The sequence below is a fragment of the Colossoma macropomum genome, unplaced genomic scaffold (genome assembly GCF_904425465.1).
Source record: "Colossoma macropomum unplaced genomic scaffold, Colossoma_macropomum, whole genome shotgun sequence".
Classification (NCBI taxonomy): domain Eukaryota; kingdom Metazoa; phylum Chordata; class Actinopteri; order Characiformes; family Serrasalmidae; genus Colossoma; species Colossoma macropomum.
In genome coordinates this window covers 16,644-31,031 of record NW_023494993.1, presented here as the reverse complement: position 1 = coordinate 31,031, position 14,388 = coordinate 16,644, and the positions used below count along the sequence as shown (strand labels likewise).

General features: G+C 39.6%; 1 pseudogene and 3 gene segments (V, D, J or C); 3 read left to right on the top strand and 1 right to left on the bottom strand.

Moving 5' to 3' along the window:
• The first annotated feature begins 1,815 nt into the window (after window positions 1–1,815).
• On the top strand, window positions 1,816–2,922 carry LOC118800782 (annotated as a pseudogene).
• Window positions 2,923–6,081: 3,159 nt separating this feature from the next.
• LOC118800778 lies at window positions 6,082–7,688 on the bottom strand. The segment is given in 3 exon segments: window positions 6,082–6,584; window positions 7,284–7,392; window positions 7,680–7,688. Coding segments are annotated over 3 exon segments (441 nt in total).
• On the top strand, window positions 7,680–9,348 carry LOC118800780. The segment is given in 2 exon segments: window positions 7,680–8,349; window positions 8,465–9,348. Coding segments are annotated over 2 exon segments (483 nt in total).
• A 3,296-nt stretch (window positions 9,349–12,644) lies between these two features.
• Window positions 12,645–13,172, top strand: LOC118800781. The segment is given in 2 exon segments: window positions 12,645–12,732; window positions 12,862–13,172. Coding segments are annotated over 2 exon segments (360 nt in total).
• Window positions 13,173–14,388: the final 1,216 nt, after the last annotated feature.

The window sequence follows — 14,388 nt, the reverse complement described above, 5'->3', positions numbered from 1 at the left end:
TAGTTGCTAATAATAGCAGCAGAGCTCACTGTTATCTTACGCTCTAATTCCCCTAGATGGACATTCAGAAATGGAGGAAGTCTGTCTCAAATGAAACATCTGAGGCAAAGTTCTGCCTCCTCAGCCGAGTAAAGCAGGTCAGTAATGCTGGTCTTACATATTTAATGTGTGAGTTCACTGAAATCTAAATAACACCAGTGTTTATGGAGTAGTACAGTGTCATGAGGTCACAGATCAGCCTGATGTTCATTTGGTACAGGATTATCACTCAACTGTAGCTCTAACACAGAGAATTTCTCTTTATTTGGTGATGGTGCCCTGTTTATGTACCATGTCTGTTCACTGTGAAAGCAGAGTGTCAGCCTTTCTAGTGATTGTAGTCACGTAAGTGAAAAGTGACCCGCTTCACCCACAAGGAGGCGCTGTTGTATAAGATAAACAGAGGCTTTGGTGCTGGTGGACTTGTAGTTAAAGCCTGTGATGAGTCTTAAACAGTAGTGTAGACTTCATTACTGCTTGAAGGTGATGTGTTAATTCTCTAGACTACTTAAACTGCTGTGGTGTTTATTTCACTCTAGTTTATTTCAGACCACACAAGCTAATGAATGAGTGCAGCTCTGAGCCGTGAGCTGCTGTGCTGTGTTGGAAAGTTCTCAGCTTGGATAAATAAAGGCTTTGGAGCAGCATCAGTGGATCTCTCCTCTCACAGTCCTTTAACTGCCTGACAGTTCAGTAGTTTATTCTCAAAGGTTCCTCACACTGGTTCTCAGTTCCAGCCCTGAATACTCTACAGTCCTCATACTTTTGTAGTCTTAGTCTAACACACTGGACTAAACCCATGAAGGGCTTTAGAATTACCTGATGAGTTTAATGAGGGATGATACACTACGACTACGAAGCAGCACTAAAGTAAGAAGTGAAACCAGCCCCCCACAGCCCACCCAGCTGAACACAAACAAGCAGTTTTAAGCAGTAAACAGTCAGACAGAGAGAGAGAGAGCAGTGGGGTGAAACTCAGATTTGCATGAACAGGCCTGAGTCGTCCTCTTTCTCCCAGAATAGAGCAGCACTTTCACCAGATGTTCAGCTTAATTCAGCCAAACTCCCTCAAGATCAACACACAGCACTGCACTGAATCTACAGCTGAACTCCCTCTCTAACAACACTGACCATCACCATTCATTACAGTAAAGAACTCAGACTAAACTCAAAAGAACTGGAAACTCTGCAGCAGCACTAATGCATTCTAGCACTGGAGAACATTTACTGGTTCCTCTTTACACAGTGGAACAACTAGAACTTTCCTAACTCATAATCTAACTAACATCAGATGAAGTGTCATAAAAACAGTTCAAACCTCTCATTAAAACCTGTGAATGTCTTCATACAGGAGAATCTCACTGACCTCAGACAAGCTGATCATCATGATCTGTAACTGATAATGAGATGATTAAATGAATCTCCTGTTTAAATAGAATAAAAGTCTCTTTTCACAGTGAGTTTGGTTCCTCCACTGAAAGTGAACCACAGTGATACATTTCAGTGAAGTCATTGTACATAAACCTCCATCACTCATCACTGTTTACCCTGAACTCTTCTACACTCATCAACTATTTATGACCTTTAGAAATGAACGTCTGACACTGAATTAACAGAACTGAGCTAATACTTTATAATCATATCTAAATAATCATATGTGTTTATTATAGAGGTGTTTGGTGAGTCCATTTCCATAGAGGCTCCACTTTGCATTATCAGCCCATGCTTCAGTGCTCTGCTAGTGTTTATAGTCCTGTGAGTTTAACACTTCATGACTGAGAGCTGCTGCCCCACAAACTTCACCCACAGCAACCATGACTTTGGTCTCCATCTTCATCTGGACACTGACCCTCTGGACTCAAGGTAACTCACTCATTTAACTTTGTGAGTAAATCAGCTTATATGAATATTACTAACTTTAGATGCATTCTTTATTTATTTTTTTGTACATATTTAAATTATTTTATTTTATTTCATTAATTGAAATATTATTTCTTTCAGGATCCAGTGGTCAGGTGACTGTGACTCAGACTCCTGCAGTGAAAACTGTTTCTCCAGGAGACTCAGTTACCATCAGCTGTAGAACCAGCACTGCAGTGTATAATAATAACTTTCTAGCCTGGTATCAGCAGAAACCTGGAGAAGCTCCTAAACTCCTGATCTACTGCTAACAGTAGACAGTCAGGTGTTCCAGATCGATTCAGTGGCAGTGGATCTGGATCTGACTTCACTCTGACCATCAGTAATGTCCAGACTGAAGATGCAGGAGATTATTACTGTCAGAGTTTTCATGTTATCAGTGGTAGCTACGTGTTCCCACAGTGTTTAGTAGGTGTACAAAAAGCTCCCTCAGTCAGCTGCACAGAGACTGCACTGCTGCAGCTGGACTCTACTGCAGGTGCTGAGGGGGAGGATGGACACACACAATAACACACTCTGTGGAAATCAGGACTTTAGATGGAATTTGTTCTTCTTTTCATTAGACTGTAAATGCTTTGTGATTTTAGGGATTTATTTCCTGATCTCCACAGGTCTGGAACTAGCTGTAGAGTTCAGCTAGAGTCTCATTTATTATAAAGTTTATTATAAGGATCTGGACAGATTATGAAATGGATGTTTCTCTCAGTCCTGAGAAAGAGGGAGTCCCTGAAGAAATCCTTCAACTAACTCAGACTCATCAGTTTTTATTAGGAGATCATATTCAGAGGTGAGTGTAGTATGAAAGTAGTTCTGTTCAAACTAATTACCTCACGTGTTAACAAGTAGTTTAATTGCTTTTATTAAATATTTTATGCTGTAGAAAATTTATTTGAGTAAAAGACTAAAACCAGTTCAGTTGCTTGTTTCCACATGAAGACATTCAGGCTCTTCCAATAATATTCAGACCCAGACATTAAGTTTAGGTCTTTACTGAAAACACTGTTAAACTGAAAAACAACATTCTAAAAATATGTAAACAGAATGTCTGTTATAAGCTTTAAATATCTGTGTTTAAGTCAGAGCTGCTATTAAATTTGAATGTGCGCCACCGTTAGCTTGGTGCTAACATTACATTGCAAACACTGTAGAGGTGCTAATCTCACAATGTAGACTTTTTCATGTAGTTTGATTCAAATTGATCCTGTAGACTAAACATCTACAACATTTCACTGAAGTATCAACACTTTTACTTGAGTCTGATTTTAAGCTGCTCTTTCACTCTCAACTCCTTTCACACTACACGACTCACACTGTTGTTCTGTGTTCCTACAGTGCAGAACTTCCCAAGAGTCTAACTGGATCCACCTTGGGGTCTGACTCCAAAGTCGGAGATCACAAAGCAGTACAGATGCTTTGGTAACACTTTGAGTAGTCTTTAGATATGATTCGTAAACACTTAACAGATCAGAACATATCAGTTAAACATCAACAACATGTCAGTGAAGCAGCAGTAGTGAAGCCTCTGAATACACTGACGTAAATATCTTGAAGATGTACTAATTTTATATTGCTTACATTAAGTATTTGTGTCTAACCCTAACCTTAACCTCAACCCAAAACCTAATCCTCTTCCTGGCCCTAATCCTAACCCTTGCTTTAATCTCAACTCAGAACCAAATTCTAACCCCCACCCTGGCCTAATCCCCCCCTAACCTTAACTTCAACCCAAAACCTAATCCTAACCCTTACCCTGGCCCTAATCCTGAGTTCCAGGTACAGAATAGCATCAGCAGTGTGTCTGTAACAGCTTGAGGATCTTGATGGTCTGTATTAAACCTGTTAATGTTCAGTTCATCTCAGGTTAAACATTTACAGATATGAACTTGAACACTAAATAAAATGAAAAACAACTGAATTCAGCAGATTATTAACTAATTTTATTTAAACAGTTAATGAAAAACCTCTCAATACTCTATTCAATGCATTTACTGCTGCTACAATATTGGTATTTTGTTGATGTTATTGAGAGTCTGGTGAGTGTTTTTTTATATATAAAAAACACTCAAAGCATCACTGATGTCTTCAATACAACATTCCCCAATTTAAACCCAACAAAGGAAATAGTAAGTAAATATTATTGGAAAAGTATAACCCAGTAAGAAGTAGTTTACTTACTGATATCCTTCAGTAAAAGTGTATGTATCATGATTTGAAAATACCCAGGAGAGTACAAATCCATCAATATTTTATTTAGTACATGTAATTGGGTAAATATAACTTATTCCTGCACACCTGCGCTGATCACTATACAACAACACAAATCTCCCACTGCTCCTGTTGCCCAAGGTGTTCCCCAGGGTTTTGTTCTGGGCCACCTTCTCTTCATAATGTATACCCTTAAATCAGTATTGACTCAGTTTTCATTGTTACACACATGATACACAAATCTACATCAGCCACCCACAACCGCTCTCCATCAGCCCCTCCCTCTGTAACTGGCCTTTTCAGTGAAATTAAGATTTGGATGAGATAATTTCCTTAAACTCAACACAGATAAAATTGATACATTAATAACTGCTCCTAATACTTTTGACAGCACCCACTGTGAAATAAGTTTTGATATTGATGCAGTTCAGATAAAATCTTCACAAACTCTTCATAATCTTGGTGACATATTTGATTCCTCACTCACTCCTGAATCCCATATTAGCTCACTGTGGAAAGGTACTGCTCTGTAATTGTGTAGTGTTATAGGTCATTATACTCAGTATTGTATGCCTGTACTGTGAGTGTATTTACAGCGTTCTCTTCTGCCTATTCTTGTTTATCCCTACATGGTCATGTCTGTCACACTGTCGCTTGTCATTTATAGGCTAAGCCTAATCTTGGCATCAGTCCAGCTATAAAACTACACCAGGCCATTGTCTTACGGGCTGGCTAGGTGTCTGGTACCTGGGAGCAAATGAATAAACTTCACTTCTCCAGACATCAGGCTGGATCCCCTGGTACAGTTAGGGTTTGTATTCTTCATCACTTATCCAGACTGTCTTCTACCACCTTCATTATATTTCCAGACTCCGCCCCCTGATTATCAGCAGTGATTCAGAAATGTAGATTAGTGTCTTTATCAGTTCCCACCTTCATCACTGTAATGACCTTCTTAGTGGACTCCCAGTTAAACTCCTCCCTAAAAGTTCAGAACTCAGCAGCTGGAGTCCTCACTCACACTAAGCACTCTGCCCTCATCACACCTGCTCTCCATAAACTGCACTGCTTATCTGTCCCTTTGTGTGGTCAGTACAGGCTGCTGCTCATGACTTTCACAGACATACATGGCCTTGACCTTCATACATTACTGAACTCCTTCATCTCTACACGCCAGCTCGGACACTCAGGTCTTCTGGAACTGGTCTGATTAGAGTGAATCAGACTGTCCTCAGTCAGTGGGACGGCTTTGTAAATCACTTCCTCAGAGTCTCCATGATCTCATCTGTCTCAGCCTTTAAGACACAATTCAAAACCTGCATGTTTGCTCTGAATTTGCTGTACTCTTAATTTCAGTTTTTAATATGTAAATTGACATGAGGAGTGAAAAGTGCACTATTCAAATAAAACAATTATCAATATAATTTTTCTGATTATTATTATTATTATTACTATTATTATTGTTATTAGAAATACAACCATCTAAATAAACAAATGCCAGATTGTGTGTATAACAGTGTGATGTATCAGTGTTTTCAGGTTAATGAAAGTTGCTGGTAGATTCTGGAGCTTTTAGAGTCTCTGAATCTGATTAATTCATACAAATCTGAATAATGATTTAATGATATTTTGGGTAGAGTTTAACTATTAACCATGGATTTATTTGTGTGGATGTATTTGTTCAAATATTTATTTGTTTTTTGTGAGTTTGTCTGAATTTATTCATTCATTGATTTTCTAACAATGGAAAGTTTTAAGGACTCTAAATATATTTCTTATCACTTTTTTTCAAACAGGTATTGTTTCTTGTCATTATTTCTTTTCCCAGAATATCTCCAAAAACATGACATATGTCAGATATTTTGATCCAAATGCTTTATTTGTACAACAACAATGAACAGACTTGTTTCCAGTAAATTACAGATCAGGAAAAAGAAAATAACACAATAATCAATGAAAGACTGAAGATATTAATACTGAAACTCTTTATTGTGATGATGAAATGATGAGATGAAGATCAGAGCATTAAGCAGAGCCATGTTTGAGCTCACTGAAGATCAAGAGGAGCTCTAGCAGCTCCAACACACGCGTGGACGCTCACTGCCCAGTGCATTGCTCTCTGCTCAGTGATTTGCTGACAGGAGTCTGGGAGTCCTTGGTGGCCTCACAGGTCACTGTCTTCGTTAGCCACTGGTCCCCCTGGAGGGTCAGGGTGCTGCTCCAGCTGTAGAGGCCGTCGTCCTTCTGCAGAAGCCCGGGGCTCTGGCTAACCCCCGCGCTCCAGCTGCTCCCGTCCACCTTCCAGCTCAGCCTCCAGTCTGAGGGGAAGCCCTTATTGGCCAAACACACCAGTGTGGCCTTCCCCTGCTGCAGCTCCACGCTGGAGGGGGGCAGGACCGTGACAGTGGGCGGGGCCAAACCTAGGACACACACAGTTTCATTTCCCTTATTTCTAACAGAGCACAACTGAGTTCAGTGATGCATTAAAAACCAAACTCTAATTACAACCTTAAACTCAACCGTTTCACACACAAACTCATATTTACAGTCACATTCATAGCTGCACTTCATTTACATTTTTATTAGAAAATATTACTGAATTTCACTCAGTACAACTCTGACATTCTGCACATCCTGTGATGTGAAATTTGAAATGGAACATGATTTGATTTCCTCCAAAACAATAAATAATCAATAAATAAATGGAGCTGCAGTCTCCATGTACTATGGCTTCAAAGCTTTAGAACAGAAAACGCTGCTCAGAATAACCTCCACATTGTGGCTTCCAGATGGAGACAGAATTGCTCTAATGGAGCCCAACACTGACACTACAATCCAGCTCTACATCTGATCTTTTTAAAGAAACGTCATTACTGAACACTTCACAGGAAACCTTTAGGAAATATTAGTATTTTAAAGAAAAGAAATCCAGTTCAGAAACAGGAGCTCGTGGTAAAGCCTAAAGCTCCACGCTCGCCACACTTCAGCCAAGTTCTAATGAAATACATTCAAATTTGGATCAGAACTGATTTAGAAGAACATCAAGTACGTCTGGACTGTTGATCCATAATCATTTTAATAAAAGATTCCTTTTGAATAAGGAGTAAAAGTGTACTTACGTCCAACTGACAGTTTGGTTCCTCCACCAAAAGTGTACCACAGTGATACAAACTCGTTTACTGGCTGTACAAAAACCTCCTGCTCTAAACACGCCGCTCTCTTCAGCCTCTACACGCACTATTTCTGACCTATAATACAATATTAATGGACTCTACAATCATCTAATAATGGAATAAACTACACACTGTAGATCTACACACGTTCTGCCTTTTATTCCCAACAAGGATTATTTTATAAGCAGGAAAACATCTAAACTGAGGACACGCTTGGTTATTTTGAATTTCCACAACAGACAAACAAACTTCCTACAGAAAAATATGCAGTTTTAACCTAATAAAAAAAGGTAAAAAAAAAATCACAGTTCTTCTAAAAGTATTAGATTAAAAGGTTCTCACTGTTTTCATTGTGTTTCCTCCACCAAAAAGTCCTCCAGTCCTGATACAGTCAGACTGGGTGGCAGTCGTAGCTGCAGAAAACCTCAAATGAAAGGCAGAGACAGTTAGAACTGCACAATAAGAGATCGCCCTCTGCTGGACATTAAAGGGAACATTTCACTTCTAATCTCTCTAGAATTAGACAAGCCTGGCTGAGCTGAAGTAGCTCCCAGCAATAGTCTCCACTACTGACCTCCACAAACCTCTGTGACCCCCTTATTTTTCCTCTCCACTTAATGCCTTAAGGATCATCTGGGGGAGTGAAATGTAATATAACGCTCAAATCATTCTGTCTTCTTTCAGAAAACTCTGGTGGGAATCAGAAGAGATTTCATTTTCCCACATCTCTATAAAAAGCTGCACTTTAAACATCAGATTCCACACTGAGCAGAAATGTCTGATCAAACAATATCAGATAAATATGATCATCTTTACTCAGTGTTGATAGAAAGATGATTTCCATAGAGGCTCCACTTTGCATTATCAGCCCATGCTTCAGTGCTCTGCTAGTGTTTATAGTCCTGTGAGTTTAACACTTCATGACTGAGAGCTGCTGCCCCACAAACTTCACCCACAGCAACCATGACTTTGGTCTCCATCTTCATCTGGACACTGACCCTCTGGACTCAAGGTAACTCACTCACTTTGTCAACACTGTTCTTTTTTGAAAGATATCAAATATTTAATTATAAAGTTGGATAGATTAATTTAAATAAATTAATATTTTATTCACTCTCTTGTATCAGGATCCAGTGGTCAGTCAGTCACTGTCACTCAGACTCCTACAGTGAAAACTGTTTCTCCAGGACACTCAGTTACCATCAACTGTAAGTTCAGCAGCGCTGTTGCTCCCTACTGTGGTGGGGACTGTTTAGCCTGGTACCAGCAGAAACCTGGAGAAGCTCCTAAACTCCTGATCTACCAGGTTAACAGTAGACAGTCAGGTATTCCAGCTCGTTTCAGTGGCAGTGGATCTGGATCTGACTTCACTCTGACCATCAGTAATGTCCAGACTGAAGATGCAGGAGATTATTACTGTCAGAGTTATCACAGTGGTGATGTGTTCCCACAGTGTTTAGTAGGTGTACAAAAAGCTCCCTCAGTCAGCTGCACAGAGACTGCACTGCTGCAGCTGGACTCTACTGCAGGTGCTGAGGGGGAGGATGGACACACACAATAACACACTCTGTGGAAATCAGGACTTTAGATGGAATTTGTTCTTCTTTTCATTAGACTGTAAATGCTTTGTGATTTTAGGGATTTATTTCCTGATCTCCACAGGTCTGGAACTAGCTGTAGAGTTCAGCTAGAGTCTCATTTATTATAAAGTTTATTATAAGGATCTGGACAGATTATGAAATGGATGTTTCTCTCAGTCCTGAGAAAGAGGGAGTCCCTGAAGAAATCCTTCAACAAACTCAGACTCATCAGTTTTTATTAGGAGTTCATATTCAGAGGTGAGTAGACTGTAAACAATAGTTTGTCTGTTCAGCCTAAAAAATACTTCACATGGTAACAAACAGTTCAACTGACTTTCTTCATCCAAGATAAAAACTTTTACTTAATCAGTGTTAAAGTTAGAACTGCTATAAAATTTTCATGTCCCCCACATTAGCTTGGTGCTCACATTACATTACAAACACAGTAGAGGTGCTAATTGCACAATCTAGAATTTTCTCGTGATTTGATTCTTGTACACTCAACATTTAATCTACAGCAGATTACTTGTCCTGTTATTTATTTATTCCTGACTGAGTTTTGACATTAATGTCCTGAACTGGTTGGTCTAACTCTAAAAGTCATGGTGAGTAGATTTTAGATCTGATACTTATTTTACTGAAGTTGTCCTTTTACTTCTACTTCAGTCATGATTTCACTGAAGTATCAACACTTTTACTTGAGTCTGATTTTAAGCTGCTCTTTCACTCTCAACTCCTTTCACACTACACGACTTACACTGTTGTTCTGTGTTCCTACAGTGCAGAACTTCCCAAGAGTCTAACTGGATCTGATGAAAACAGTGGTCAGTAGCAGTTGGTGTGCTGTTAGACAGTTGATCAGTCATGGAGTCTGACTCCAAATTCAGAGATGTGACTAATGACAAAGCAGTACAGATGTCACCAACAGAACCTAATGAAACAGATAAGAGGAAATTAGTAAATGTAGCCCCTTCTATGCCCACGTTTGCTTTAACTTGACTGTCAGTAAAATAATTAATTGGCTTAAAGTTTTTAAGTTAAAGGACTGTGCCTACCATGGAAAAGTGTGGATGTACAGGAAGTTTCAAGTGACTTGAGGCTTAAGCATACAATAAATGTAAATTTATTAAAGAAATGTAGATTATTATAGCATAAATGCTGCAATAAACTAATTAAATTGGAAGTATATGCATTTAAAGCGAGCACAGAAACTTGAGCCCTAATCACGTTAGATCTACTTAACAGTATCTTAACACTACATGATGGATGACTCAACAAATAAACAAATATGAAATAAACAGTGATAGAATAATGGGACTAGCCCAGTTCACCAGTTATAGTCAACAAGAGTTCACATCTGAGAACCTCTTGGTCAAAATACATTCTCTTAAAGCTTAAATAAGACATTTATGTTCAAAATGCATTAAATCTTAGTTTGAGATTGCAAAAATAAAAAGCCAGCATTAAAATAAAACAAACAAATCCCCCCATTGCAGTGATACAATCACAGCACCCATGGTATCCCAAGGAGTCAGATTTCGGAGAGGAGAAGTGGAGGGGACGACCGTTTGCTCTCCTACTGCAATATCCACAGTGTCTCGCTGATGGGGCAGTAGAAGAACCGGTCAGCATTGCTCCCACGATGCTGGATGAACCACAGGCGTCTCCTAGTTGGCTGTGGTGGTATCTGGATAATGTTGCTCCCTCGCAGCTCCCAGAGGAACCACGAGTGTTCCCCTGGTAACATGTGACACTGATCTAACACACCGGGGTTAAACTTGGGTCACAGTACTCAAATTAGCATGTAAGATAGCCTCACATGCTAATATGCTACCGCTGCTTAAGCTAGTGAGTGGAGCTGAACACTAATACATGCATTTTTGCTCTCTTCTTTTTTACATTTGATATTTTAAGGAGTATACTATGGGTTAAGCTCTGAGTTACATGAATATCAATGGCAAAAATACAACTCAGTGAAAAGGAGTCCTTTATCTGAATAAAACTGCAAATATCCTGATTTGAAAATACTCAGGAGAGTACAAATCCACGTGTTTTATTTTTTACATGTAATTGAGAAAATGCAACTAGTTACTATCCACCTCTGCTCATCACAACACAACAACACAAATCCCACAATGCCCCTGATGTTTAAGGTGTTCCACAGGGTTCTGTTCTGGGCCCCATTCTCTTCATGATTTACATGCTCCTCCTTGGTCATATAATTCATCAGCATGGACTCAGTCTTCATTGTTACACTAATAAAACACAGACAAAGCTCCTCCCTCTCTAAATATCTGTATATAATATTAATATAATCTGTTATATTAAGATTTGGATGAGCTACATTCTCTAAACTTAATACAAATAAGGCTGATATACTAATAATTACCCCCAAAACATTTGTCAGCACTGTCTCTATAATATTGTTCGGATTAAAACCCTCACAAACTCTTCATAATCTTGGTGCCAAATTTGATTCCTCACTCACTTCCTTATCAAAACTGTCTTCTACCACCCTCATTATATTTCCTGACTCCGCCCCCTGATTATCAGCAGTAATTCAGAAATGTAGATTAGTGTCTTTATCAGTTCCCACCTTCATCACTGTAATGACCTTCTTAGTGGACTCCCAGTTAAACTCCCTAAATAACAGTCTGTTCAGAACTCAGCAGCTGGAGTCCTCACTCACACTAAGCACTCTGCCCTCATCACACCTGCTCTCCATAAACTGCACTGCTTATCTGTCCCTTTGTGTGGTCAGTACAGGCTGCTGCTCATGACTTTCACAGACATACATGGCCTTGACCTTCATACAGTACTGAACTCCTTCATCTCTACACGCCAGCTCGGACACTCAGGTCTTCTGGAACTGGTCTGATTAGAGTGAATCAGACTGTCCTCAGTCAGTGGTAGAGAATTTAGTGGAACAGCTCCAAAACTCTGGAACTCACCTCTATCTCTGTCTTTAACACACAGCTCAAAACCCACCTGTTTACTCAGTGCTTTACCTCCCTTTACACTTTCATTCAGATGGAACTGATGCTTTTCTACTGTATGTTAGAGCTCTTTCTGTTTGTTTCTGCACTCGTTCTGTTTCAATGTTACCTGCTTTGAGTTAATAAAGGTGCTGTATTAATAAAACATATTATTATTTGACTGACACACTGATGGTGATCAGCAGCACTAAAGTAAGAAGTGAAACCAGCCCCCCACAGCCCACCCAGCTGAACACAAACAAGCAGTTCTAAGCAGTAAACAGTCAGACAGAGAGAGAGAGAGCAGTGTGTGAATGTCTTCATACAGGAGAATCTCACTGACCTCAGACCAGCTGATCATCATGATCTGTAACTGATAATGAGGTGATTAAATGAATCTCCTGTTTAAATAGAATAAAAGTCTCTTTTCACAGTGAGTTTGGTTCCTCCACTGAAAGTGAACCACAGTGATACATTTCAGTGAAGTCATTGTACATAAACCTCCATCACTCATCACTGTTTACCCTGAACTCTTCTACACTCATCAACTATTTATGACCTTTAGAAATGAATGTCTGACACTGAATTAACAGAACTGAGCTAATACTTTATAATCATATCTAAATAATCATATGTGTTTATTATGGAGGTGTTTGGTGAGTCCATTTCCATAGAGGCTCCACTTTGCATTATCAGCCCATGCTTCAGTGCTCTGCTAGTGTTTATAGTCCTGTGAGTTTAACACTTCATGACTGAGAGCTGCTGCCCCACAAACTTCACCCACAGCAACCATGACTTTGGTCTCCATCTTCATCTGGACACTCACCCTCTGGACTCAAGGTAAATGTCAGGGGTTAAATGTCAGTTCTGAAAAGCCACATTAACCTCCTTTTTAATATTGGCTTTAAATGTTTGATGAGAGCTGACACAACGATGTTCTAATATATTTCTCTCTCTTTCCCTCTTTAGCATCTTTTGGGGAAATAATCATGACTCAAACTCCAGGATCTCAGACTGTTTCACCTGGAGACTCTGTTACTATCAGCTGCAGAGCCAGTCAGAGCATCAGCAGCTATCTTGCCTGGTATCTGCAGAAACCTGGAGAAGCTCCTAAACTCCTGATCTATTCTTCTACTAGCCGTCAGTCTGGTGTTCCAGATCGTTTCAGTGGGAGTGGATCTGGAACAGATTATACTCTAAAAATCAGTGGAGTTCAGCCTGAAGATGCAGGAGATTATTACTGTCAGCAGGGTTACAGCTATCCACTCACACAGTGTTAGAGTGTGATACAAAAACCTCCCTCAGCTGTAGAGGAACTGCTCTGACTCAGAAACTCTCACTGATCTGAGAACAGCTGCTAAAGCTGCACTCAACTGAACTCATCAACTCCAAAACACTACAGTAGTGAGCACTGTTCTCTCTCTGGGGGGTTCTCCTCACTGTGGAACAGGGTTCTTCAGCACTAGATGGAACATCTCACTAGTAGCAGGAATGTTTGGAGTAAAGCAGCAGCATGATTATAAAACATAAATCTGTAATCATCTCATGTTTATGGGTTTTATTACATGAGCTGGGAGATGTAGTGATTCACACAAACCAACCCATGGAAAAGTATGATTTGTTTACTGAAAGATATGAGATGTTTACAATTATTAGTATCAATAGAAAAAGGAGAAGGAGCTGCTCTGTATGTTGAAGCTTTGAGATGCTTCATGGTCAAATGTAGGTCAAATACTATAGAAATATTTTGAAATGTTTAACTATAGACATTGATGTTAATCTATGATCATCAGCTGTTTTATAGAACACCAGGGAGGAACTTCAGAAAGCTGGTTTAACAGACTTTAAACTCAACCTTGAACTCCGGTAGAGTCAACTTACCTCAGTGTGTCATATCCAGAGTTCTCGGTTCCAGAACAGCTGATCAGTGTTTAGGCAGTCAAGATCAGTTCATTCTGAGGAGGTTGACCAAAACAGAAGGGCATTCACAAGTAACTGTAAAAAGACATACTCAATGGAGTGCAGATAAACAGATTCATCATGGATGTGAATGAGAAAAAGAGTAGAGTTTCACATTTTGTAAGAGCCCAGACTACAAGTTTAGGGAACTCCAATTCCCAGAAGCCCTCGGGCTGATAAGGCCCAACCTGGCACACCTGTGGACTCCTCTACTTAAGGCTGTGCCAAAGAGCAGCCCTTTGTCACACCTTTGTAGAGGGATGACCGGTACGGTACTTCGGCCAGGGGGGTATTTAAACAAAAAGAAATAGAAAGAAAAGAAAAAAGAAAAGAGGGCTGGAAAAACAAAAGAGAAATTACCTCAAAACGAAGGCTTGAATGAGAAACGGTTCCAAGCCATACAAAATTGTTTGCTCCACAAAGAGAAAACAGGCAAAACATAAAGCTGACCTTCCTCTCAGAATCACAGAGGAAGTGTTTTTATTTTCTGATTGTCTTTTATTTCACTTTTCTATGAGCCACATCACTCCAACATGC